This window comes from Falco biarmicus, chromosome 11 (genome assembly GCF_023638135.1).
Source record: "Falco biarmicus isolate bFalBia1 chromosome 11, bFalBia1.pri, whole genome shotgun sequence".
Taxonomy (NCBI): domain Eukaryota; kingdom Metazoa; phylum Chordata; class Aves; order Falconiformes; family Falconidae; genus Falco; species Falco biarmicus.
In genome coordinates, this window is record NC_079298.1 from 13543517 (window position 1) to 13571084 (window position 27568).

At 53.5% G+C, this 27568-nt stretch overlaps 2 protein-coding genes across 4 annotated transcripts in view; one reads left to right on the forward strand and one right to left on the reverse strand.

The window, feature by feature from the left end:
- Nucleotides 1-1515: 1515 nt before the first annotated feature.
- LOC130157001 (mucin-5AC-like) lies at nt 1516-16805 on the reverse strand. 2 transcript variants are annotated; one of them, XM_056356137.1, is made up of 5 exons: nt 16332-16805; nt 6229-6699; nt 4819-5145; nt 4489-4655; nt 1516-3703 (listed from the first exon to the last, which is right to left on the reverse strand). In XM_056356137.1, the coding sequence occupies exons 1-5, from the start codon at nt 16774-16776 to the stop codon at nt 3659-3661; spliced, it is 1455 nt and encodes a 484-aa protein (XP_056212112.1). In that variant the 5' UTR covers nt 16777-16805; the 3' UTR covers nt 1516-3658. The 2 variants fall into 2 exon arrangements, with proteins under 2 accessions (XP_056212112.1, XP_056212111.1); XM_056356136.1 differs by having other exon boundaries at nt 4819-5148; nt 16332-16802.
- Nucleotides 16806-25585: 8780 nt separating this feature from the next.
- Nucleotides 25586-27568, forward strand: part of TESK2 (testis associated actin remodelling kinase 2) — an 84345-nt gene continuing 82362 nt past the window's right edge. Inside the window, exon 1 of one of the 2 annotated variants that reach the window (XM_056355245.1) lies at nt 25586-25811. The gene's annotated coding sequence lies outside the window, so the exon portion shown is untranslated. The remainder of the gene's footprint in view (nt 25812-27568) is intronic. The other variant, XM_056355244.1, reaches the window with a different exon arrangement.

The window sequence follows — 27568 nt, forward strand, 5'->3', positions numbered from 1 at the left end:
AGAGAAGGCAGGTGGGTCTCAAACTCCAGTTTTCTTTTAACTACGTTTCTTTCCCTCCTATTTAGATTTAAATATATTTGATTTAATTGATTCTTGTCCCCTTGCTAATTAATAATATAATTGCACCTTAGCCTAGGAGGCATTAGAATTAAGTCTCATCAAAAACAAGTGCTGTGTTCCACGGGGACATGCAGAAATTGGCGAGTTGTCATCTGATTCTGTCAGTTTGCTTTGCTGCGCAGGAAAGATGAAGCTCACACAAGTGGCCCATGGTCCATCTCCAAACCTGGCCACCTCAGAGATTGTATCACCAGGCTGGGAGGTCAGAATTTGGCTAGGCAAAGGCAGTAAGCTTCATGCCTCCTGAGGCTGGCTGCCTGCACAAGCCTGTCCTGCTGCTGCCTCTGCAGCTAACACAGATCTACTCTGTGTGCTACCTCTCTAACAAGTTAGCTCAGCAGTTTGTTCTGCAAGGAATTAATCAGCTCTGAGTGGGGTTGGTGGTGAAAAGGCAGAACATAAACCACCGGAATAATGCTGACTTCAGACCTGAGAAGACTGGCTTAGTTGCAGCATGTTGTTCCGTTACTTAGTAATTCTGTTTTGTACGGTTGTATGCTGGGACAGGACTGAAATACCTGCAGGGTTTAGTTCACCCCCAAGTCTTCAGATTACTCAGCAAGCACTTTGCTACACTGTCTTTGTTTGCTCTGATCTTCAGGGATTTGCTTTTCTAGATTCATTGTGGGACCTGTTTCAAGAACAGCAGAAGCCCAATGACTGAGTAGTTTCATGCTCCCTATTGCAGTAGAAAATCTTGTAGCACCAACAATCTGTGACATGAACTGGATGATTTTGCCCAGCTATTGTACAGCTAGGAGAGACTATTAGCTCAGGAGAGACTCTTAGCAGGTCTTTAGCAAGAGCTAGACTTTTTTGAAACAAACAGTGAGCACTTAGCTCCAGTAGGTCTGCACTCCAAAGGAAAGAGTTCAAAACAGCTATAAAGCTAAACAAAAAAGAAGTATGTGCCTTTCAATTTGCTTTGTCTCCTGTACAATGGAAAGAAGTGTGACAGATGATGCTACTTAGGTTTGGATTAGGCTGGCTTCAGGATATTTCTGTAAACAGAGTTTGGGGTTACAGTCGACAACAGAGGAGAATAAGGATATCTTCAATCAGAGGCAAAGGAAGAGAGTTTAAAGGTTTATGTTAAGATTGTTTGGTCTAGTGTGGTTCTCTAAGACAGATTTAATCTGATTTGACTTTATAGAAATTAATCTCAGTCAACCCAGACAGGGAATGACCCTGACAAGAAGTGACACAAACAGGGGGTGGTGTCCTTCTGAACCCACAGAACGATGATTTATTTATAGCTGTCTGGCATTTTCACTAGTACCAGCTCTGTGAGCCTTCCTACCCCAAACTGCTGCTGTTTATTTATCACAGGATTCATTGTGACCTATAAAAGCTTTCCAGTTAGAGGCTTGCTATGAAAATATGAGGACCAGGGCACCTTTGGCATTTGTAACTTTATTGCAGAAAAAAAAAAATCCACTATTAACATATTTTACAAAGAAAGTTGCACTTTGGTGTTGGGTGATTTTTCTTCCTCACCCCTTTCCCCTGGACAGCGATGCATGGGAAACCAGAACAACCAGCCCCTGCCCTTTCAGTTGTATACAGAGACACTTCCCAGCTATGCCAGCCTGCACCAGTTCCAGCCAGGATGGAGTTCTATTTTCCACCACTAATTTGCCTCTCTGTGCCAAAACCCAGCAGCACCCTGCCCTCCAGCAAGGGAAACAAGTCTGTAGCTAGGGAGATTGCTCTGTACAGACAATGCTTGATACAAAAGCTTTGGAGCTGTGACAATTGCCCTTCAGTTTTCATGCAATAATAGCAGGAGAGAACCAACCCTTCTTCCCTATTTTACTGGGCATCCTTACAATAAATAGATGGAAGGCCAAAGCCAACAGCTGAACCCAAACTGCACTGCAGCCATTTGTCAGCCACTTCGGAAGTAGTAACACAGGAAGAAGGAACTGCTGCCTTACCCAGTGCATCTATTTGACCCAGACCGGTTCTGCTCCATCTTTAGGCTTTGCAGATAATTTGAGCCCTGCTGATGGGGGAAATTCCCCTTGCCCTGCGCAAAGACAAGTAATAACAGCACTGGAAAGAAAAAAAGGTACTTTTGCTAGTGAGGCCTGGCATTTGTCCTTTCTGTGGTCAGTAAGTGTTGCTACTTAAAGGAGAGACTGAGGCTTGTAAGAGCAATGTGGTAGATAATCTCTAGCCCTTGCTGTATCCTGAGGGAGCAACTGGCTTAGTCAAAAACCAAACACTCTAGAGAAGGCATGTGTTTATCTGCAGTCAAATGAATCAGAAAAAAGGAGCAGGTGTTAATTACATGAAGACACTCATGCACACTCTGGTCTTTCTGAGGCGAGGTCCTCAGACTTACACTCAGAGGCTCTCGTTTGTGGGTTTCCTTGAGGGTCTCGGGAGCCTTGGGTGCAGTCTACAGCAGTGATATCTTGAGGCAAAAGTGCAGAATCTAATCAGCCTAACACCTAGAAAGGGAAGGGGAGGAAGGCACCTACATCCAGCATCTGTCCTCATGACAAGACACCATCTGGCTCAAAGACCAACACTAGAAGGTAAAGGAGCTTTGACCTTGTGTAGCAGAGGAGGGAGAGCACAGTACTAGTTTTGTACAACAACTTTCAGCAACCAGATGCTAGCAGCAACATGGGAAGTACCTGAGGAAAGGCATGTGTCAATCCAGGCAAGGAAATGGACCAAAGCATTTACTGAACCTGGGCAACAAGTTTACACATATGCTGAAAGCATCAAGTATAGGAGACACAGTATCCTAATTTTGGTGAGACCAAATTAGTGTGTCTAATTGGCAATAGACTGAGTCTTATGAAGCCCTGTTAAGCTAAAATTATGTTAATTTTCCTCCCAGCAACTTCAAAGCAACATCAAGTAGCAAGGGCACTTCTCCAGTGGCCACAAAACTGTTTTCCCTGGTTAAAGAGAAAAGGTACGCATGTATGAAGGAAGCAGAGCAGTCTGTCATCCTCCTGGTAGGTGTTTCAGGATAAGCAGTGCCAATCCCAGGACTAAAGCTGAAACAGGAACAAGAAAAGTGCAAGAAAAAAACCAAACCAAACAACCTTAAAAATACAGAACAAGAGGGAGCCCAAGAGAACTGATTTCCATATCCTTGGCTCTCTCAGAAAACAGCAGTCTCCTTTGCTAGCACTGTGCTGACACCACCAGTGTTAACAGCTCTTGTATGGATCACTTGCCCACCTCCTTTAAAAGCAGCGGCCACCAAGATGGACAGAAGAGATTCATGCAGAACATGACGGCAAAGGTTGTCTTGGCTAATCGGTCACCACACTAAAAGGAGGAGGCACCTCTTCAGGGCCTGGAGGAAAGGGCCAGACTTGGGCTTTGATTCCCAGCATAAAAACTTCAACATTGAACTATGTAAAATGTCTAAACCCAAAAGCCATCTGAAAAGGATCTTTCAGTTGCGTGCAAATCACAGCCCCTTATTCCTCAGCAGATTGTCTGGGACCAAGTCCTCAAGGCCTTCTCCTCTGGGAAGTTCAGCTGGCCAGGCAGAGGAAAGCCTGGTCGCCTAGTAGCTGTAGAGTGAGAGAGGGGTGTCCTCCATCATGTCATCCTAGAAGCAGAGAAGAGTGTGCTTTAATAAGGTGCCTGCACATTGGCATACAGTCCCAGCCTGGAAGAGTGTTGTGCAGGCAGCACAGCCTTCTCATCCACACTGTCACAGTGTGGCCATCTGCCCAGCAGTCCACCTAAATGCTGTCCCTGTGCAATTCCTAGATCTTTGGACTGTCACTCTCCCCTCCTGCTGCAGCTTTTGGAGAGAAGAGGTGTATGCAGATAGAGCCTGCCTGCTGCAGGGACGTGGAAAACTCCACTCAGCTTGAAACAGCATCCGCTTGGTTGCTAGCTGCAGAAGGGAATCAGTACTCCTCTATCCCAGAAAGCGCAGTGAGTTAGCTGCAGCTTCCTCAGAGATAATCCAGCCTCTGAAACCCTCACATCCTTTTATATCCCCAAAGGGTCAAATGCAGACAGGCAACCTCCCTGGAACAGAGCACAGAGTCTGCTTTGTCATAGTCACAAAGCAGATATATCAGCATACAGGAGGAGAGGCTAGGAAGGTGTTATTTCAGAGCTCCCCTTCCTCTGTTTAAGCTCTTAGCATTCCCCTGCAGAGTGAGGGGAAGGCAGGAAGCTTCTTTAGTGGCCAACTTTGAGACTTGGGTCTTTGATTCAAACCCTGGATGGAAGGAGAGGGACCTAAGAGGGAACAGGAGTTATGATCAGCATTCCTGCTGCTGCAAATACCCAAAGCATCGTTAATGTGGTAGAAGGGGAACTGCAAAGCAACCAGTGGCAAGCCAGACCATGTCAGGCTGGGCTGAAGGCATTACTCACCATGGGCAGGTCCTGCAGGCGCCGGAACTCCATGCGGCTGTTGTGCTGGCGGTATCTCAAGAAGCCCACCAGGCCTAGGATGCCCACCATGACAATGAAGACGGAGATCACGATGATTACCAAAGGATCAGCCTTTGCTGTATCATCCAAAGGAGAACTGGGTAGCTCTGCAAGGATACCAAGGAATGAGGCCAAAGGAGAGCCTTCAGGGGCTGGAGTAGCAAAGCCTTCTTTTTTCAGGTTCTGCTCAGTACAACCGAGAGGCAATCTGAGGTAGCCCCAACCCTTTGCTATGTTTTGTGAGAGCAGGGACAAAAGCAGAGCATTTACCTGGATTTTCATCGTCACCAACATCCAGCACAGAAGCTTTCTCGCGCATGGGCTCTAATGGCTGCCCCAGTGTAGATGGGCTGGTGGGCATGGCAACTGTGCTGGTGGACATGGAGCTGGTCACAAGGGGTCTCACTGTCACGGTACTGGAGGCGGTAGCAGAAGATGTGCTCCCTACAGTGGAGATGGGAGCAGAGGAGGTTCTGGGCTCGGTGGTGCTCCCATCTGTGGCAGCCACAGGGCTCGTTCCTGGCCTGGTTTCAGACCTTGCTTCTGTGGGCCCCACAGTCTGCCCATCAAAAGGCCCCAGCGGAGAGCTGTTAGTTGCTGCTGCAAAATAGGAACAAGCAGTTATTTCAAAGGGTAAGTGCAAGCATACTGTTCTGTGGGACTGGATGAGGTGGAAGTAAGGCTGTAAGGAAGACTGCCGGGACTACAGGAAAAGCAGCTTATTGACAACCCTTGGAAAACAAGCAGGTCCTGCAGCGCAGCCACAGCTGAGCCACACTATAAGCCACAGTGCTCAGAAAGTCCTCTTGGTTTTCATATGTGCCAATCTGCAATGGGAGCCAGCCTAAGCTGGGCCCACAAGTCCTCTCCTCTGGGGACAAAGGCCAAGCAGAGAAGCCTCAAACAGCTCTGCACAGAACCGGGCATCACCCCAGAGCAAGAGACTGGGAGAGGTCTCTCATCCCTCCCTATGGCGAGCACAAAGGGGGCTGCCCAGGGACTGGTAGCAGCATCCCCTGAGGCTGTGTCTGTGTGTCACAGAACAGCAGGACCAGGACCCCATGACACAAGCCAGGATGAAAGATGTGCTTGTGCATGAACACCATGCAAATCAATGGTCCATCAACCACTGCCTTGCGTCGGGTGTGTGTGACAGCCTGGCAGGCCCCAAGGTGGGCGAGACTGGGATCACTGACCCTATAGCCAGTTCCCATGCTGCCCACAGGGATCTGAAGGTAGGGTAGGGGTTCCCACAGGGATGGATAGGCTGATGCTTGTCCCGGCCAATCTCCATGCTTTGTGTTAAGGGAGGGTGTGCTGCCCTGTTCTGCAGGTGGCAGGGAAGGCTCCTGTCAAGCCCCCAGCGCTGGTGCAGGAAGAGCCCAGCTGGGCAGCACTGCTGAAGCACATTGTTTTGGAAGAAATATATAAAGGATGTCCCTGAAAACAGTCAATGCCCTCATCAGAAAGCACCCAGCACAATTAATACCATAATTAATGGGGTCTGGAAAGAGGATGATGAACTAACAGCACCTCTGCAAGTCAGTCCCACTGAACTGGCTGTGCTTACTGTATCATTGTTCTCCCTATCTCCAGTTTCTTTAAGAGTTTACAAAAGTTTCCAAGTTCTGCGTCCTTGGGGCAGGACTTTCTGCACAGGCAATAAAGACAAAACCTCACCCGGCACACTGTTCAGAGGAAGCGTGGGTGTTGCGCTGCTAGCATCATCCATTTCTTCAGTTGTGCTGAAAGGCTCTGTGTCTTCGTGGTTGGACTGATTTTCTTCCAGAGTACTGGCAGTCACAGCAGAGGAGGGGATTTCAGTGCTGCTGTTGACTGACAAGCTCGTGTTATGGTGCTCATGCTGTGTAACTGTGACATTCCCAGGGCTGGCAGTGGTGGAAGCCTGCAGTCTCTCTGCCTTGGTGCCTACCATGGGGATGGTAGGGATGGAAGCATCCTCCATCTCTGTAGCGTGGGCTCCAGTGGCATTGAGTGTTGCAGCAGTGAAGTTTTTCTCCAAGCTTGTCTCGGGAATGGCAGTAGTCACAGGACTGAAGTCAGAGGCTTCCCTTGACTGATGCGAGGTTAGCACCGTGCTAGGAAAAGGTGATGGTGTCATCAAGATCTCTGCTGTCTTCTGTCCCTCTCCTATGGAACAGTGTTAAGAAATGCTGAGAAGTTTGTCAGAGACCCCACACTGAGAGGAGAATCAGAGGGGGAGGCCAGGAACTGAACCTCTCCATCCCCTGAACTCCAAATCCAGCACAGGTTCACACTTGGGAAGGGCTTCAAATAGCTCCTCTGTCCTCCTGGCCTCTCTGAGGAAGGGAACTGTTCTAGGGGACCTGTCTTTACCCTCCCTTGCCTCAGGCCCTGTGCTCCTGGTCTGTGGGGTTAGCATCACTAACCCCTCTGCCCTGGAGAACCTTTTAAACCTTTTTAGAGGTTTTTTAAAAGTACCACCTGAGACCTGATTCTGTGAGAAACTTCGAAAAGTCTTCCTTGGTTCATTGAGAGTCAGAAGTGGTGCAGAAAAAAATATAAGCAGGCAAAAAGTGGAAGTAGACCCTCTAGCTGCCCTGTTCTGATGAAGTGTAGAAAAGTGACGTTTAAAAAGTCTGTGGCTGGCAAGGGTAAAGCATATGCTAGTCAGTAGTCGTGTGGGGCTCCTGCCAGAGGGAAAAGTGAAGTGGGTAGCAAGAGAGTAGTACAGCTAACAGGGCTTGTGGTATACTTCGGGAGCCGCCTTCATGAGCTATTTATGAACACATCACCACCATAAGGTGTGACTGTTGTTATAAAAATGAGGAGCTACTCAGCCTCCCACTACAGCAAACAGCGCCAGCTTCCCTAGCAGGAACCTTCAGTGAGCAAGGATCCCTCCTGGATCTACAGCTGCTAGACAGTGTGACAGCATGTGGGAGGAGTAAAACCACAAGGGTCTTACATTCCCTGTTCATAAATATGGATCTGTGAGGGTTTTTTAGGGTGTAAACAGGAAGAAAACAAAGAAATGTAGCCACATCAGGATGGACACTCCAGACAATTTAAACGCATTGCATGGTCAATATTTTGACAATTTCTGTTCAAGTTTCTACCCAAGCCACAGAGGCGTGATGAGCCAACTACAGAAAAAAAATAAAGGTACTGAAGTAAATACATCTTCATGCCTACTCTCTCCACCATGGAGAAGCATCCAAATCGGATGCTGTAACCAAGAAACATTCATCTACTAACAAAGCAGCTCACTCTCATACTAAGGCTTTGGGGAAATCTCAGCAGTTTTTAAAAGCTCTTCAGAATGGACACAGTTACCAGAGCTCTTCTCCAGCTACAGCACTTAACAGGCCCTAAAAAAAGACACAATACGTCTCTCTCAAGAGACCTTTGCAGTACCCTGACCAGCTGGAGAATGCAAAACCCCAAAGCAGCCTGATGGAGCTGTGCTTCCTCGGCCCGGGGCCACAGTCCCAGGAGGGTTTCTGCAGGCAACGCACAAGCAGGCAGCACAACCCTGCTCAGCACATTTGGAGAACAAGCTCTCAACGGGAGCCCCAGCTGGGGCAACTTAAACAGAGAGACCGAAAGCGTAAGTGATGCTCCCTTTGGCCTTGCCTGGATCCAGCTGTCTGGCCACAACGTGCCTCTGAACAAAGCAAGCTGCTCTCTGAAATGGAGCTAAGGCATAGGATATGCTTACACCAGTGACACCTGGAAGGAAAAAAAGCTGAGCACTGTATTTCCTGGGATCAGGCACCAAAGTGCGCAGCTCCTTATGCTGCAATTTCCAGCCCTCAACCCAGCGTTGCTGTTCAGCACAGTGCCTGCTGGGTGAGGTCGCAGCAGCTCCAGGGCCTGTGCTGGGCAATGCTGAAAGATCACGGCTGGACACTGGCAGATGCTCACTCTGTAAACACCCAACTACTTGCTGTTATGCAGCAGACACACAGAGCTGAGCTGTCACCGTGGGATAAACAGGAAAGGTGGTGGCCAGGTGCCTAGTCAGCGGTGAGCCTGGCTGTGTGCTGCTTTGAATAGCTGGCCTGTGCCTGGGACAGCTTCCCACAGGGTGGGAAGCCGTGTTTGGGGTCATGCAGCGGAAAGATTTGGGGAAAGCTGTCTTGCACAAAGGCTTGAGCAACTCTGAAACAGTCATGCCAGTTTCTGACTAGGAAAGGGAAGCCAGGGGGAGGGTGGATGAGTCTGGGCCATACCCGCCAGGACACCTCCCCACAGTGTTAGGGACTGGCATCCCTGCCAGGAGGGGCTGTGGGGACAAACTGCTCCTCCCACCCTGTGAATAAGGATGGGCTGCACACACAGCTCCCTGCTGTCTGCAAGAGGGAGAGCTAGTGGGAGTGGTATTTCCTTAAGTTCTTCTCTCTCTAAGTAGCCACACAGCTTCTTCCCACAGAATTGCCCACTGTCCATGACAGCCAAGGAAGCAGTGCCCAGGCGAACGGGCTGCTCCAGCCCTGCATCCCACTGCGGTGTAGTAGGACCATTGCAGAAAGGCTTGTGCTGGAGCAGCAGCCGACTCAGGTCTGGCGTAACACAGCACTGTGGTGTGTAAAACCTGATTTGTGGAAAGTTGCAGAAGAGATATTGACATTGGCAGGTATGGAGCAGGAAGGGGAACAGCTGGGGCAGCAGGACACCTACTCAGAAGCCTTTGAGCATGGCAGGTGTCGATGGCACCTAGATTAGCAGGTCATCCAGCCCAGCAAATCACAGCACACCCAGCTCAGGAAACAAAGGAGAGCCTGAAAAAAGGGACAGCCTAAACCAGGCTAACACAAACTCAAGCCATTAAGGTAGGAAGGTAGAGAGCAAGGCAAGAGCCTTAAGATGGGCAAGGAAACAAAGGACAGCGAGTAAATCCTGGTCATTCAGGGCCAGACAGACAAAAGATCAACATCACAGTCTATCAGCTCCTAAGGGGTAAGGGCACATCCAAAGCCAGCAGTCAGCAAGCAAAGCACCTGTGCTAAATACCCAATATGTGCAAAGTGCTTGTGAGCATGTAGGTGTTAAAGAGTGCAGGCACAAATGAGTTTTACTTTTGTTTTGTTTTAAAATAAAATTACTCCCCCACAGGGTCTTGCATTAAGATTTGCTACATCATTGCTGCAGTGCCACAACTTTTTTTCCTGCAGTTTTATCACCCAAACAGGCTAGCTATTCCCACCCAGCTCCGGTGCAGTCCCCGCAGTACAGTGCAGGAAAGCATGGCTCTGCTGCGAAGCTGCCGCAGCTGGCTGCGCTGGATGAGACCCAGCAAACCTCAGGTCAGCTGTGATCCTCCAGGGTCCAACCACTGTGGTTTGCTCTGGATCCTTAGTGCCCAACAGGCTGGAAAATCCCCAGCTCTAGTGCTGTCGCTGCTGCTTCAGTCATTGAGTGATGATGTTTTCAGCTGTTTATCAGTTACTTATAGAGACGCATGTCAGAGCTCGTTACTCTGGTGTCTTCCTGGAGGAGCTCTGCTTCCTGCACCACATGCCAGGAGGGCTGTGGCTGCATTGCCTAAGGCATCGCCTTAATCGGCTCCTGGAGACAGGAGGGAACCAAGCCCCTCTTGTCTCAGATGGAAAGGGAAGGAGTTCCCTTCACCTTCTCTGGGATCCTCCGAGGCCTGACAGTTGCAGCACCCCAAGACAGCTGGTGAAGGTGCAGTCACCCTTGGATTCACAATAAAAAGCAGCTACGACCATACCGCAAGTGAAGCAGCAGGACCAGCCGCAAACAAGAGCTCTGATAATACCAGCATCTCTGTTTCCCAGATGGGGAACCAAGTGTGGGTTTGCTTTGGTTATGCTGCAGTGCCTGCTGCAGCAGAGCTGGCTGGCGGTCTCCCGGCTACAGCCCCGCTTCTGCCCTGCGTCTGCGCTAACCACCAGGCTCCATCTGCATGTGGTGAGAACCAGCGATCTCAGACCACATCAGGGCAGGGCTGGTGGATTTGTAGCGGCAGCTCCCATGGGACAGTGCTGACTGCAGTGACCTCTGTCTGGGAAATGAGAGGGGCGAGGGAAGAGAGCAGTCCCAAGGGAAGAGGGATGCAGCCAGCCAAGAAGCCCCTGCCTTGGACAAGGGTGGGAAACAGTCTCTGCTCTGCGAGGGAAGGGAGGGCTCTGAGCATCAGCTCGTGGCTTCGGCCCCTCTCCAGCGCTGTGTGACGACACTTAGGGACATCCACACATGAACCCAAGCTCCCACCAGCTCCAGACATGGTATAAATATGCCATAACGGAGAGGAGTGAAGGAAGCCAGCTCTGCAGGAGACGAGGCTGTTCCTGCTTTGTGCTCCCTGCCCAAGTTTCAGGGCTGGGGCCAAGCCGAGGGGCTGAGGAAGGTTTGTACAACCAGCACTGAGCGTTCACTGCTATGTCAGGATAGCCACACAGAGCGGGGACCTCTCCTCCATCCCCTGCCACAACAGTCACCCTGCCATCTACTTGTTTCTCGGAACAGAAGAAGGCAGTGAGACAGAGCAGGGCCTCAGCTGGGCCAGCCTGCGGACAAGCTCTTGCCACAACCCACACGCCCCAGTCCCAGCAGCATCCTCTGCACTCCCCTTCCTACCTAGAAGGTTTCCTAGCCAGAAACAGCAGCCTGAGCTCCCCAAGGGTCAACACAAACCCAACGCCAGTCCATAGGCTTTACCACTGTTTCTGAAATCCCTCTAGAATGAGATGTAGGAGAGCCACATAAAGTAAGGAGACCAGTGGCAGGCTGGCTGCTAGGGCTCAGGGGAAAGCAGGACAACGGGGTGCAGATTGCAGTCACTACTGGAAGAGGTGCACAGAGACCCAGGCGAGAGCTGAGCACAAAGACATGAAAGCAACCACCCAGGATTTCAGAAAAAGTGCCCGCAGGAGCAGGACTGCTGGTGCAGATGTATCCTGCGCAGGCTGTCACTGTCTGCACATAGCACCTCACTTAAATCAGCTTCCTGCAGAATGCATGTCAAACCACTACTCTGATTCACTGAAAAGGCACCCAGACACTTCTGAAATGCTATTTTTGTGCACTAACTGAATTCAATTCCCATTTAAGTGTAACAGCTCAAGTTGCAAACAACCTAGTAAAGTGCAAAATTAATGTTTAAAAAGTAACAGCATAAGCTGTAACCTATGTGTATTTAAGCAATTACATTGTATCCTATCGCTTAGCAAAGCACTCCATTAAGTGTAGAAATTGTCTTTTGTTGCCAGTTATTACATTTTTATGGTTACTAACCAACAGTAATTAAACAACCTCTTCAAGGGAAAAGAGCTCCAGTATAAATGCAAATAAAACCATATAGCGGGATTTAAAACCAAGGCTCTTTGTTTCATTTAAAAGCAGAACTGGAGTAGCTGCTGATTAGATTGGAATGAAAAAACACAAGTGGCAGAAGAGATTTCTGGAGCCCTTCAGGTAGGTGCCAGATGCACCCAGGGATGCTGTACAGCAAACACCCTCATCGCAACGAAGCGAGGCTCAGAGTCGCAGATCCGGTACAGAGGGCAACTGGATCAGCTCCAGTGTGATACCTTGTAGGACCTCGGTGGAGGCAGGATGTCACTGGGCTGCATTTACTGCAGGCTCCAGTGTTACCCCTGTCAGGGCTGATGCTGGGACTGTCCCTATCGCAGCGGAGAGAGGCTGAATGGGCTGCAAGGAGCGTCCATGGGACTTGGGGACAGATTGGACCTTGCAGCCTGCTCAGGGACCAAAGTGATGCTCTTGTGCAGCAACAAGTTAATTCATCACACTCCATGTGGCCTCTGTGGGCTGAGCTGTGCCCTGTTGCACAGGCAGTGAAACTGGGGGGGCTGAACTGGGCGTGCCGAGCCCCCAGTGCAGCCCTGGAATGCTGCCAGGCCAAGCACGCTGCAAAGCAAGGGCTGTGGTAAGTGACAGGAATAGAAACTGGGTCTCCTGACCAAGAAGCTCCTTCCAGCCTGATAGGCAGGTGGCCACGAGCCGAGCACGAGACGGGGCTCAGATTAGATATGGGGTGCCCAGAGAGTGCAGCACTGGGGAGGGACAGCCCAGTGCCCAACCTGCCCGGGCAGGCTGGAGGACGTTTCCCCAGGGCATCTGCAGATGCCAGGTCTCAGGCGTGAACCACTGGGGGAGCAAAAAGGGGAGCAAGTGCTGCCACCTTGTTTGATGGCACTGCGTTTGGGACAGGGACAACCAGCCAACGGTGGCACGGCAAAGCAGGGCAGAGCAAGAGTTGTGAGAGCAGAGATGAGCACCATAAATGCCAAGGGCAGGTTCTTCAGTACTAGGAAAACCCATAAAACAGCACAGACATGCCCAGAGCACGCCACGGTACTGGAGCCCAAACTGGGAAGGGGGGCAGCGCCAGCCCCAGCGCCTGCCTGCAGGACACAGCACCCCAGAGTGGCATGCTCTGCCTAGCCCTGCCACATGAGCCCTTCTCCACCCAGCCAAGGCAGGGAGAGATGCAAGAAACTGTTTCCCACAGGCCTGCAGGAAGCCCCATCGCTGATCCCCCCTTTAGAGGCGAGAGGGCTCATCCTGACTTCCCGCAGCAGGGCAAAAGCGGGGTGCAGGCTGCCTTACTCAGCCACTCTGTCACACCAGCCAGTTATTTTCCACTGGCCACATGCAGCTGTGAAGCATCCTGCCTGGTAAGAAGGTGCCCAAGAAGCTCCCGCGCTGTTTGCTTTGTTCTTTGGTGGTGGGACAGAGCCACGATGAAGACCCCTTTCCCAGAGGCCGCTGAGGACATGCACGGCACCAAGGCCTGGGAAGCCTGCCCTTCTCTGGGGCTGCGTAACCCCAAAAATACAGCAACAGCAGGGAGCTCTGGCATCAGCCAGCCCTGGCCCTGTTTACCTCAGGAGTCACAGCTGCAGTGGAGGAAGCACTCACGTCATTAGGAGAAAATTAATTAGCCAGTTGCCTCAATAGCAGGCCCATGTCAGCAGGGAGCCTGGTCTCCAGTGCAGCGTGGCATGAGCTGAGGTGAGTCTAGACATCAGGAAACCTGCCCAGCCCTGAGCAGCCCCCAGGACCTTCCAGCTGTGTAGACACTGGTTTCATGGGCTGTGGGGCTCGGATGAACCACCCTGCCCCGAGCAGCAGCAGTTTGGGTCGTGCACGGCAAGCACGTGCCCAGGCCCTGACCTGAGCCGCCCTATGGGGCTCAGGACATGTCCCCAGACCTGAGCCGCCCTATGGGGCTCAGGACATGTCCCCAGACCTGAGCCTTGTGAGAGCCGCTCCAAGGCGGCCCCATGGAAGCCCCTGCAGCAAGAGCTGTGTCTGCCCACCCAGAGGATCTCAGCGGAGAGGAAGGAGGGAGAGGGGCCTCCCATGCTTTGGCTTGTCCCTCCTCCTCTTTAGCCAGAGGGATGGGGCCAAGAGAGCTGAGGGAGGCAAGCGCTTCGCCCCTGCCCAGCGGGTCAGGCCTTGGAGGGGCAGCAGGGAGCCAAGATCCACCCCACACCTGGGGCTGAGGGACAAGCACTCGCAGAAATGGCATCAAAGACTGACAGCACGACATGATGGGGCTGGGCAGGGGGTGCAGGGTGGGTGGTTACCCCGCAGAGCTGGAGGGACCAGCCTTGAGGAGAGGACCGAGCTGTGGCTCAGTTCTGGGTGCGGGAGAGCTGGAGCCATCCAGCCAGGGTCGGGTTGGGTCCATCCACTCCCCCTCACCCTGGAAAAACAAGGGGGAAAAAAATTCATGGCAAATGGGCTGCGGGGCTCTGCAAGCAGACACACTGCCCGCCTGTGTGCGGCCCCAGTGCCGACAGATGGGGCTTTATGTGCTCCTGCCGCTCCCGGCCCTGCGCCATCCCCTCCGCTCGCGAGGCAGCTCGGCACGGGAGGGGCAAGCAGCAAAGTGCCCAGAACAAAATTACTTGGGGGTTTTATTTGTAGGGCTAACTAACGGTGCTGGAGGAAGTGGGTTTCCGCAGGCAAGGAAGAAAGGCTGCATTGAGAGGCTGGGGTGGGCAGCACACGGGGGATGCGGCAGCCCGAGCCCCTCTGCGCTCTCGCAGCAAACCTGGTCGGGGAGCCGGAGCAGCCGCTGCTGGATGAGGGGGGCAAAGGGGATCTGCGCTGGGAGCAGGGGAGAGACCGGCTCATGGAGCTGGGACAAGCTTGGTTTTGGGCAGGTTTGTCTAGGGACTGTCAACTTTTCCCTACCACCATCACCATCCTGCTGGATTCTCTGGTGTTTCATTAAGGGTTGTGCTTGCCATAGGGGCATTTTTTTTATTGGTGGCCTCTCTTCTATGCCATCTATTTTCACAAAACATTTACCCTCTCAACTGTGGCTGGGATCCAAAAGCCATGAGGACAAGGGCCAGGCTAATCCCAGGTGCCATTTCTTGAGGCTGTGAAGGGACTTTGGGGTTGGGACACTAAGCATGAAAGATCCCAGGAAAAACCCAGTGCAACCTTAATTCTGTTACCGAGTCCTGGAGTTTGCAGTGAGAGGTGTCCTCTCCTATGAGCCAGCTGCAGCAGGGGGTCCCCAGGGGTACCCCACTGTGCTGGGGGCCAGAAACGCTGCAAAACACGGGGCCAGCCCTGAGCTGCTCCTCCTCTCGGCAATGGAAATCCCGTTGTTCCTCTGTCAGCGAGTTGTTCCTCAGTCACCCCGTCGCAGCGCAGCTGCTCTGGCGGGGGGGGTGCAGCATCACCCAAGGCTTTGCCCACATGAAGGGGCCGGTTTGGGACCGTTTCCTTGTGCTCAGCCTCGAGCCAGCCAAACTACATCTGGCACCCGAAACCTCAGCCCGAGCGCGGCTCTCGCTGCCCAGGCTCAGCCCTGCAGGCACCTACACGAGGATTTTACCAGCCCAATGACTTACTAGAGACCTAGTTACTACGTGCCAGCCCTGTCTCTGTTGCTGCCGCCACCACGCTGCGATCTGCCCAGGGTCTGGCCAAGGGTTTGTACTCAGTGGCACAGAAGAGGGAACACGTTTGCTTCCCGAGCCCCAGGCAAGCCCTTACACGCCAGCTCGGACTCGGTCACTGCCAGGGTCCCGGGGTACGGCGACAGCCCCCGCTCGGGACGCTCCCGCCACGCGGCGGGGCTGTCAGCGCCACGCTGCAGCTGCGCGGGCCCACGTGGGGACGCGCTGCCGGTGGAGCAGCCCCGACACCCAGCCGGGGGGAGTCCCTGCGGCCGGGGTCTGCCCCCGCCCCCTCCCGGGCACGCACGTCGCCCCCTCCCCCTTCGCGGGCCGGGCCGGACGCCCCATGCCGGCAGGGAGGCGGCGGAGCTCGGGCTTTGTCCGGGGTCCCCTCGGTGGGGAGCTCAGCAGCAGCTTGTAGGCACCCAAAAGCTGCGAGGGGCTGAGACGGGGGACCACAGGGCCGGGGGCTGCCGGGCGAGTGTCCGCGGGCTCGCTGCTCGCCCCCCGCCCGCGCCCTCGGGCTCCCCGCGGGGCCGGGGAGGTGAAGCCGGGGGAGCAGCCGCCTTGTACGGGCAAGGCCGGGGCGGGCGGCGTGGCCGCTGCCTGGGCGCGGGGCTCGGCCACCCCCCGCCGAGCATCGCCGGGAGCCCTTACCTGCGCGCCCACCGGGGCGCTGGGGGCACCTCGCCCGAGTTTGGGGGCCGGGCTCGGGGCGCTGCTCCGCGGTTTCCATCCCCGGGGGGGGGCCCCAGACCCTTTTCCCGCCGCCCCACCGGTGGGCGGAGGAGCCCGGGCCCCGGCGCGGCCCCGACGGCTGCCCCCGCCGCGGCGAGACCGGCGGGACCTCCCCCTCGCGCCCCGGTACCCCTCGGGCCCCGGTACCTGGCAGGGCGCAGAGCAGGCAGCAGGCGGCGGCGAGGCGGAGCAGGGCGCTCCGGGTCCCCTCCATGCTGGGCCGATCCGCGCTGGCTCCGCCGGCGGCACCGGCGCGGCGCCGGGGCGGGACGGCGGCCGGGGCGGGGCGGGCGACACGTGGTCCGGCCCCGGAGGCGCGGGGCGGGGGCCGCTGCCACCCCCCCCACTCCCGGCCCCCCAGCACCCACCCCCGGCACCCCCGGTCCGACTCCGCACCGTCCTCCCCGCCGCCCCCAGGCCGGTGCCCTGCACCTCCGTTTCGGGCAGAACACTCCCGATCCGGTCCCCGTTCGGTCCCCGGCAGCCCCGGGCCGGTTCGGCACCGCCCGCAGCATCGCCGGTTGGTCCTCGGCATCCCCGGTTCTGGCAGCGCACTCTCGGTCCGGTCCCGCACCGGCCCAGGCACCCCCATAGCGGCCACCCCTGTTTCGGCAGGGCACCCCCTGGTCCCAGGCACCCCCGGTCCGGTCCTACCCTGTTCCGGGCATCCCCGATCCAGTCCTGGACCACCCTGTTACCCCATGTGACCTAGTCATGTCACCCTAGTGACCCCGGCCCAGGCACTCGCCATCCCCCAGTCTGGTCCCACGTAGTCCCTGACACCACCGTTGAGCCTGGTACCCCCACTTCTGCCCCGTGCAGGGATGTGGACAGCAGCCGAGCCAAACACAGGGCATTGCCCCGGGGCCCCTGCACTGTTTCGGGGTACCCGCGTCTGTGGGCACAGCCAGCTGCAGAGCTGCTCCAAGCAGCCCGGGATGCTGCCCTGCCCAGGGCTGAGCCAGCTGCTCAAGATGCCATGGCTGGCTTCTCAGGGCATCCTGCAGCCTGGGGGGCATCCCCTGGCCCCGCATCCCCCCCAGCCTCCTCGGGGCTGGCCAGCCCCATCCAGGCATTGTGAGTGCTGAGCCAGCAGCCATGCTTCAGAAAGTCTGACTTCTCTCTTCTGGTTGGCATTTCTGAAGAAGAAACCCCACGATGAAGCTGGCGGTGGCCAGGCTGCTCTCTGGAAGGACCAAAAAACCCCTGATCACGGTGCTTCCTCCCCAACCCCGGCCTCACAGGGTGCAGCTGGAACGAGCCCTCCCGTCCTGCCCCGTTAGCTCTCACAGAAACAATGGAAAGGTTTGGGGCTCCTCTGGTCTGGGAAGGTGCCCTTCACCGTGAGGTGCAAGGAACACTAGGCTCCAGAGGCAGCCAAGGGCCCCACATCATGGCATGGTCCTTGCTGACCCTCTCTCAGGCTGGTTTGGCAGGAGTGGGGCTGTGGGTCCCCTTCTCCAACCTAAGACCTGCATCTGCAGCACCACAGGGCACAGGAGGAAGGTGGAAATGGATATTTTTGTTCCCTGAGAGGTCTTGTCTTCCTCCTTCAGTGTGGGGCTCCTTGGTAGCTCCTGTCCTTAGTTCAGAGGCAGGGAGGAGAGAATAGGGTTGATCTGATGCAGAACTGATTGTGTCTTTTACCGGCTCTTTAAAAAAATAGTAATTAAATCTCAGCCTCTCATTGGAAATGTGTTTCTGGCTACTTTGCTACTTATCACCACGAAACTAGACGTACCATTTTCTGGCATCCTGTTAAGGCAGAAGTAATTGGGTTTGTACAAATTTCCTATTTCTAAGGGGAATTATTTTAAGTGTATTTACAGCTTCTTGGTAAGTTTTGAGTCTTGCACTCCCCATAGACACCGCAGGGCTGCCCAGCAGAGCAGAGCCTCCTTTGTGCCAGACGGGCTTGGGTGCTCAGTGCCGCAGTGTCCACCACCCGACCCGGCACCAGGAGTCCGCCACGTCTCACCAGCGAGGCACTGGGGCATTTCCATCTCCCTGGGCACCCATCCCTGGGGAGGACGTGTGCTCGGGGGGACACTGGTGCTGCTGGCTGTGACTGCAGTTCACAAGTGTGTCCCACACCTGCAAGCTCCTGACTCACGTCTCTCCGCTGGTGTCTCTGGAGACACCAAAATGATAACCATCTCAGCCGCCTTATAGATAGTGGCTCAGTCGTCAAGGTTACCGGTCCCTCTGCTTTAATTAAGCCGACAGACACGGCACGGGGTATCTTCATCAGCGCGGGGGGGACCAGGGGTGCGGTGGGTTGGCATTCCCCGAAGGGGTTTGTGAGCAGCACGATAAACCTGGGCAGATGAGCCCCCCTGCAGGTCACTGCTGTTACTTTAGCTAATCTCCGCACTCATTAGGATTATGATTAACACACTAATGAGGCACCTTTGGCTCCCCATAGCATGGAAGGGGTGGCTGGGAGCAAGAAAAGCAACTGCATCGGTGAGACAGTGTCTTTGTGGTGACAGTGCTGCTTTCCCACCCTGGAGAAGGCAGCAAAACCAAGGGGCGCTTTAGCATCCTGCTGGTTCACGACCGCTTTCTCATGGAGCGAGTGAAAATACTCCCCTTAGATAGCAGGCAGCAGCCCCCCATGTCTGTGTGAGTTACACAGGGGCTCCAACCTGCCCAGGGGGTCGTTGCCATGGGCTGTTCTTGAAGAGGACTGAAAACTCCCTTGCAACCCCATGCAGCACCTACACCAGACATGTCTAGGTAGCGACGAGAGTTGAGGACTTACAATAACTTCTGAAAGGAAGTTTTGTGCTCGAAAAACACAGCATCACCTTCTGCCAGTGTCATACTCTCTCTTGCAGTGGCTTTATTTAGCTCCTGTCCTTTTGTTTCTGGCTGGCGGCCAAAGCACAGAGCAGGCCAGAGATTATATTGTTGATTATGTTAATTTAATAGGAAGAAGCATATAATAGAAGACAAGTGAGTGGAAAATAGTGTCAGCAAAAGGGCTAAGTAAGGGCATATGTAGGAGGGAGGAAGATGTTGGCCCTGGGAGAGACGGGTAAGCTCAGTGCTTGGGCTGTGTCCCCTAGCCTAGAGTATCACACAGGCTGAGCATCCCCCCTGAGTGAGCAGAGCAGTAGTGCAGATCTGGTACCACTGCCACTGTCACCCCAGCATGGCCCCCCAAAATCTGGAGTCATCACCTCTTTCCTGCAGCCCGGAGGTGAGTGGCTGCAGCAGCAGGAGCCCTGGGCAGAGGGGTGGCAGCTGTGGGGATGCGAGTGGTTCACCTGGGCTCTGAGCTATGTAAATCGTCCCATTTCTTGTGCTTCAGCCTCTCTGTTCTCTGCCCTTTGCCATGGGGCACTGGGAGCACTGCTGGCGCACATCTCACCCTGGCCTCGCGGAGAGCTCAGTGGATCCCAGCCTGCCCAGTGCCACCTTGCAAACCTGCTTTTTCAGGAGGACTGGGCATGATGAGAGTTGGTCTTGGGGTAGATGGGCTGATATACCACCCCCAGATGGCTGCTTTCATCCTCCAGAAGCACTTTGCTGCTGGATGGGGGGAGGGGCTGCTCTCAAAGGGACATGACTTGACTCGGCACTTGAAGAGATTCTCAGTTCTCAAGAGAGCTGGTAGCCAACTGACTGGAGCAGAAGAGTTAATCCAAAGTGAGTCATCCACCCTCTCCCCAAGGTTGAAACATTAAACCATTTTTTTATGAAAGGCAAATTAAATCCCACAAGTCAGAGCCAAGAAAAAAGAATTTATCAAAGAGCAGAAGATGCTACTGGGTGACTTGCAGGCAGGAAGAGGGAGCATTTGCTCAGCATCCCAGGGTATTACATCTCTGTCTCTCCTCCAATGCAAAGAGTGCTGCCATTCATCTATTTTTAATAACAGTGACGTAGGCAGCGAGCCTAACTTCAAGGCTGGGAGCTTGTCTTCTTCCCCCTGAGTATCTGCCCTGACTCATCTTCCTTTCCAAGGACTCTTCACAGCTTTGTAAACCCAATGAAGGAAGAAAGGGAAAACAAAACTGAAGGAAAAAAAAGCAGATTAGACAGCAAAGCATCAGAGACAGAGAACTGTTCTGGGAGAGGAATAATAAACACTGGGACTTTGCTGGCTCAGGGAGCCGGGGAAATCTAAGGGGCTGGGTGACTGGCATGTACCTGGGGCCATGGTGATCTGAGAGCGGGATCTCTTAGACAGCTGAGCAGGGATCTGGTAGTAGCTGGATGCTCGTAGGTCTTGAAGCTCTGCAGAAAGAGCAGAGCTGAAGGTGTCTGAGCCTGAGGAGGCTGTGGGGGAACAAGCTGAAGAGCTCTGCTGTGGCAGAGGTCTCCGATTTAAGTGCCATGAAAGGGACGGGTCTCCTGCACTGCTGTAATCGCAGAGATAAGGGCAGCAAGTGTGAGGAGCATAACCAGAGGAGGGGAGGCTGCTGCTCCACCTGGAGAGGCAAAAAGCTGTGCTTTCATCCCAGGGAGGAGCTGGTTTAGCTGGGGAGTGAGGACGGTGCAACTGGCAATGCAGGAACCCTTTTGGTCCTCAGCATGGGGCAGAAGAGGTGGGACTGATGGCCACGTGGGCTGGTGGCCTTGATGCTTAATAGGACTGTGTGGTCTCTTTGGGTGTCCAGCATGGTCCAAGCCAGTGCAAGTCCATACTTCTGCAGTCTGGCGGGTGTTGCTGTGAATACAGCTTTAGTATTTTAATATCAGACAATTCAAAAACTCAGGTGCTGCTAAGAGGAGTTGTGCCCCAGGGCCTGCCCTGTGCACTGGGGTCTCACCCTTTGCCCCTCAGTGCCTAAGGGCTGGAGCATGGTCTGATGGGCTCTCCCCAGGGCTTAAGCCACCCAGGCAGTGACACAGGGTCAGTCTGGGCTCGCTGTCCCGCTGCTCACACAGCCTCATGGTGGGGAGCATCACAGAGCAGGCTGGAGCGAGCTGGCCAGCTCTGTGCCGCTCCATGCCCATGGTACCACCAGGAGGTTGGCTACAGCCACGCCACGGCACCATTGCAGTGTGGGCAGGCTCCGAACTGAAGCCAAGACAGCAGATGGCCGTGATGAGCAGGCAGGGGAGCACAAGACCACGGCATCAGCCTCAGCACGGCAGCTGCTGAATTTGGAATATCCATCTGCCCCAGCACAAGCCCCCTCTGGTTCCCGAGGCAGGGTGTCCGGCGCTGTGCCAGCCTCCTGCCCGCGCTCTGCCCAGCCTCCTGGAAGAGGAACGTGGAAGATGCTCTGCCAATCCCACTGTTGCCAGGTCTCGTGCAGAGACACGTGGTGCTGGGTTTGGGCTGAGGTGGCAGCATGGCTTTGGGCACAAGGACATGCTGGTTGCCTTGTTGGCACCGGTGGTGAGACAGAAATGTTAACCTTGTTCCTCACCAGCAGGCATGTAAATCCTCGTCCAGAGGACAGCATGCAGGCAGCCCCCGCAGAGCCCTCCTGGCTGCCGGGAAGACAGTCATGACATGACGAGGTGCAGGCTGTCCAAGCGTCGCCCCAGCTGTGCCTTCCCCTGCTCGGAGCGGTGGGAAATGCCCTCTCCCCCACGAGCCAGCCTCACTTTTGTCTGCAAAGGCCAGCTGCAAGGCTGGCTGGGGGAGGCGCAGGTGGGAAGATGTGCCTCCAGGGAGCCTGTTAAGATGCTTTTCAAAATCTACAGGGTTTGGTGTGTGACTGAAAGCCTAAAGGGGTCATTTTTCATGACTGTCGTATTAAATGTCCACCTAAGACAGGGGCTAGAAAAGGGACAATCTTGCCATTAGAACAAGGGCAAATTCCAAGTGTTCCCACCGGGACCCTCTCCTCTGGCTCCTGTGACATGACTCCAGATCTCCATTGGTGTAAATCAAAGCACAGTTTGGCCAATCCTATTTAAAGATGTTTTCCCTAGATGGGTTTCATTATGTAAAGTATTTAATGGGTTAAATTACTAAAATGCCCAATCTCGTCACAGTACTGTGAAGTCAAACCACTGTCTTGGTCCCTTGGGAGGGGAGTGAGACTTGTTTAATTTTGGAGCCCACAAAACCTCTCTGTTGGGGAAAACACCTGTTCTGCTACTGTGGAGGCAAATTTGCATGGCTACATTGCGGTATTTTTCTCCTGGGGAAGGAGAAATCTCTCAAACTTCTCTCCTCTCGGGCATTTCCAAAGCCCAGAGGAAGGGAATTCCCCCTCCTGCCTGCTCTCACCCAACTTCTCTCATGTTTATTTTTATTGCCACCCTGTGAGTTAACCCTTGGCTACTCTTTTGCCAAACCGGTTACATTTAAAAAGCCAAAGCATCTGTCTGGGGAAGAGAGTCAGTCTGAGAGCAGAGAGGAGCAAACCGCAAGCCACGCAGTTCTTTTCTGGAGTTTGCATGGGACAGCCAGCCCCGGGGCAGCTGGGGGAGCGGGGAATACCCACCATGAGCAGGGCTTCCTGCAGGATTTACAGGCTGTGTGAACCTTCTGGGATGCAAGAGAGAGATCATTAGAACAGAGTACGCTGTGACATCTGCAAGACTTTGCCTTTGATGTGTCTCTTTGATGAGTCTTCTAATGCAACGTTCATTTTCCTCTCTCCGGGAAAGAGGAAGACTACAAAAGCCACTCGTCTTCTGAAGATTTCAAGGTCACAGATTTGCTGGGGCACTTCTGCCAGCTATGAGGAGGGAAGGGGGACTTTCTGAGACAAAGGTTCTGCTGTTGCTCTACATACACACGTGGTCACCAGCAAAAGCCATGTTTTTGCGCTTTGGAAACGCAAGCCTTGTCTTTGAGATAAAGCTGTAGGAGGGGTCGTAAGACAATTTTATTTCCCTTTCAAAACAGGGATCATTCATGACATACACCACAGGACCTCATGCAATGTTACATGAAATACAGGATAAGTGTTGCCCACTGAGATTTAACTTTACTGAATCACACTGGCATATTTCAACGATGTTACTTTGCACCAGCTCATGGGATAAATGCTTATTCCTGGGCATTACCAGTAAGATATCTGCAGGTCAAACGCAGAGACAATGTATATCTTGTTTGGGAAGCAAAGAGGTGAAATTTATGATGCGGAACTGGGGAAAGAGAACACATTTGCTTTATTGCCGGGATGAGCTCCCAAAAGAGGAGTAATAAAAACCTACCGCCAGATGTCATCTTGACGCTAACAAACAGCTTCCAAACCAGCAGGGCTGAGGGGTATTGGAGGAACAGTGAGATGAAACAAGCACTGAGGTTTCTTCGAGGGGGTACAAGGCTGCAGGGATCACTGCGCCCTGGCACAGTGAATGACCAAGGAGGTGGAGATGTTTCAGAGCTGGCTTTGTAAAGTCTTTTCAACTTGCTTAGATAATTCCCAGAAAAATGTAAAGCACAGAAATTTAACTTTAAAAAAAGAGTTAAAAAAATTAGTCTTGCTGAAAAGCCCCATTTTGGAGCTCAATTCTGTGTGAGTGTCAGAGAGCAGAAGACACTGAAGGATCTCAGTAGTTCCATCTGCTTCAATGCTGATTAAAGTACGATGGAAACAATAATAATTGTTTAATGGCTTAATTACAGAAGCTTTGCTGCACCCTATGTTTGAGCTGTTATCAGAACAGATGTTTGCATATGGTTGATATTTAGCATTTAGGAGTGTGGGAAATTTTCCTGTGAAGGAAATCCAGAAGGAAAATAAAGAAAATAGGTCAATATTTCCCTCCTCCCCAAATGCTTTTAATCTGTTACCTGTGCAGAAATGATTACATTTTTTTGTAGTTAAATATACAGAGAAAGTTTCACTGTAGACATAGGTGAAATCCTGAGACTAAATTTAATCAATAAATTGCAGAGTGGGGATTTCAATCCTACTGTAAGGATAAATCTCTGCTCAGTATTATTTGTAGAGTTGGTGCTAACATTTCAACATGAAACTCCCTCAAGCACATTTTGGATTGAGCTGAAAAGATTAGATGTAAACTTAACGACAAAGGATAGTGGGAAAACGTATTACTAATATAGTATAGCAAGGCTGAGCGATGTGTTCATGTCTGAGACCCTTTTTAATTACAGCTCTGCCGATTTTAACTGTTTGGGATTTGGTTGTTGTACCCAAGACTCTACAGCAAATTAACTTTGTTCTTTGAAGTTTTGGTAAAAATTTGCCAAAGATGAAGTCAGGGAAAAAAAAAAAATCAGTCCCTTGCCAATGTAAAACAAAACCAACCCCCCCTCACAACCACTTAATGGGATGTTCTAGTCTTGCCATGCTTTGGAACGGATACTTAGAGTTTGGCCGTGCATCCTTGCAGGAAGGAAGGTATCTTTTTCTATACCTGCTACAACAGGGTGCCTACATGTGGATAAGCCATAATTTGAAAAAGAACAATTTGTATGTGAAAATCACAGACTTATTACAGCTTGGCAGTCAAAACCTCAGCATAGTTGAGATGCACGAAGCAGGCTGCAGGCAGGGACCGGGGGGGCTGTGCTGGGGGCTCGCTGCAGAGTGCTCCTCTGCTGTGCCTGACACCACGGCTGGGCTGCAGGCGGCTGGACAAAAAGGGAAGAGTTCGTGTGTAACGCTGAGGTTGCAGGGCCCGGAGGGAGGAAGAGACCCGAAGCGGGGATGAACTCTGGGGGAAGTGCGGTAACCGGAGGCAATGACAGCCGGGGCGCCGCCATGGGGCCCAGTACGGGCACCTTAAGGCCGGGCGCTGCCCACCGGTGTGCCTGGCAGTCGGGGCGCGGGGGAGGACCGGCGCCGGGCCGCCTGCGCTGCCGGTCAGCAGCTAGGGCGCAGGCCCGAGGCGGTGCAGGCCCAAGGCGCGGTGAGGCCCCGCGGGCCGCCAGGCGGCTCCTCTCGAGATGGGCGGGGGTCACCGCGCTTCCCGGACGGACAATCGGTAGTCGGTAACCGGCTGGCGCCCAACCCCAGAGGCTCCGTCGCCGCCGCCAGCTCCCCTCAGCACCGCGCGCGGCCTGCTGGGGCCCGGCTCGCTGCCCTCCGCCGTGCCCGACCCGCTGACAGCTTCCCGCCCACCGCTGCCTATAAACATACGGCGATTGGCTCTTCTGTCAGTCAGTCACCGCGCACGCCACGCTCCTATTGGCTAATTTCCTTATTTGTAATCCGCCCTCAGAGGCTGGCCAGTGAAAGCGAGGCGCCCCTAGCAACGCCCCTCTCTCTTTCTTGCCACTGGCTCCCGCTCTTCTCTAGGGCGTTGCTGTCTCTCGTATGGTTGGCCAAATTGCCTGCCTGTCGAGTGGCTCACGACCAATTAGAAAGGGGCACTCACGTGGACTACCTGCGAGCCCCTCCTCTCGGCTTCCCCTTCTCCATTGGTCGGGAGCCACCGCCGTCCTGCCTCTCTCGGCGCCGATTGGCTGCTGGGCAGGGGCGGTGCCCGGCCGGCGCTGTGGGCTCCGGACGCGTGAGGAGGAGGAGGCGGGGGCTGCGGCCGGGGGAGGAGGAGCCGCGGTGATCACGGCCCCGGGTCCCGCAGCTGGGCTCCCGCCTCACATGGGACCCCCTCGCCTGCCGCAGCGGCGGGGCAGAGCTTCGCCGGGCTGCTGAGGGGCCGGGGGTTGGCCGCGGCTGGGGCATGCGGCCATGAGAGCCCGCGCCGCCCGCAGGCCCTGCTGGCGCCGCCGCTCAGGTAACGGCCGGCGCCCGCGCGGCGGCTGGGGACAGGGCGCGAGGGGCGGGGGGGAGGGACGACACACGGACGCGTTTCTGCGGGGCAGCCGGCAAGGGGGGGGGGGCGGCTGGCGGGACGGGTGGGCAGCCCCCTTGAAGGCGCTGAGGGAGCAGAGGAGCCGCTCCGGGGAAGGGCACCCTCCTGGCGGAGGGGAGGGGGCAGCCGGCGGGTCCCGCTGCCCCCCGGGCGCTGCAGTGCGGTGCGGGGACGGGTGCGCGGAGCGGCCGCGTTCCCCGCGCGGGCGAGCGGTGAGGGGCAGCGGGTGCCGCGGCGGCAAAGCCGGCTGCAGGAGCCGTGCCCGGATCCGGGAGCAAGGGTCTGCCCCGAGAACGGCTGAGATCTTTGCCCCACCGCACCGGGGTTGCCTTGAACATGGTCGCTTTGCCAAGAGGTGTGAAAGCTTGGCTCGGGTTTTGCTATTTGAAGTGCAACCCTGTAAGAATACATGAATCATGGTTTAATGACAGGCTCGGCTGTTCAGGTGGATGTATGTGCATATGTGTTTGCTTTATGGCCTTCAGATGAAAGGCGCTATATAAATGCAGATGATTGCTCTTAATGTTGCTTTCCTTTGGGGGTGGGAACTGTATTTGCTTGAGGTATAGGGGGCTTTCCACTTGGATATTCTGATAGGTGGTACCGTGATAGTTGAAAGGTAACATTTCAAGACCTCTGACTTGAATGTTATTTAAGTTTATATCTTTCTGTTTGTCCCCCTAAAAAAGACTTAGAGCTAATATTTATGCTAATTTATGAGAAGCCTTTGTGCTTCAACTGATTTTTTTTTTTTTTTAGTAGAGATCAGACTTCTAGCCTATTTTATTCTCTGCAAAATTGATAGACACTACAGTTCTAGGGACTTAATTAGGCAGTGGAATTTACAACCTAAGATAAGACTTTTTTAATGAGAAACTCTGATATGCCCAGTGGACTAGCCATAAACCTTTCTGTTTAGTCATCATCTTTGGAAATTATTGTTGCATACTATATCTTGATATGCCAATAAAAATGTCATTTTCTGACTCTTGCAGAATTATACTCTACAGCTGGAGACATGGCTGTGTAATTCCATTGTCCTTTGGTTTGTCTTCACGTAAAACTTGCGTGCAAAACACGGGTAGCTTAAACTGAAGGCAGAGGGGTGTGTTCCCTGTACCTGGCAGCAAGTGCATGCTCTCGTGCATTTTTTGCTTCAGATTGGTTTTGTGTTGTTTCATTGGGATGTACAGCAGGAGATAGGGATGGAAAAATCCTTGTTTCAGTGCCTAGCATTTTTGTGACAGTGGAAGGAGAAGGTTGGTTCAGATAAGGTGTTCTGGTGGTATAGGCCTCCTGTAACCTAATTATACCCTCCAATTCTTTAAATTTGTTTTTGCCATTATAATTCTTTATGCAAATGGTTTCACAAATTCAGGAAAGAAATGCAGGGTTAACGGAGGGGACTGTTGCTTCTGTGTTGGCTGCAGAAAAGAGTGAAGGTTGTGGTTCACTTACATCATAGGTTCCCTTTCTGTATTCTTCCTGTAGCTGAGAACCATGCATTTGCACAGTGGCAAAGCTTTTTGTTGTATCCTTGCAACATGGTATCTTGCAGCCTGGCACAAAATTAAGCACCCTTCTAGGCAAAGTCAAAAAAGGTCCGTGTTCATAATTTTTTTTTTAAAGCTCTTTTCCTGCTTATTGGTTCCCTAACGTATTCATTTGAAGTTATGTAT

Coding starts and splice junctions, on each gene's coding strand:
- LOC130157001 (XM_056356136.1), bottom strand. CDS start 16,776: ATGGGGGTGCCTGGGCCGGTGCGGGACCGGACCGAGAGTGCGCTGCCA. Junction 5,149..6,228: donor TCCTCTGAACAGTGTGCCGG/GTGAGGTTTTGT, acceptor CCTATTTTGCAG/CAGCAACTAACAGCTCTCCG. Junction 4,656..4,818: donor TGGTGACGATGAAAATCCAG/GTAAATGCTCTG, acceptor GTATCCTTGCAG/AGCTACCCAGTTCTCCTTTG.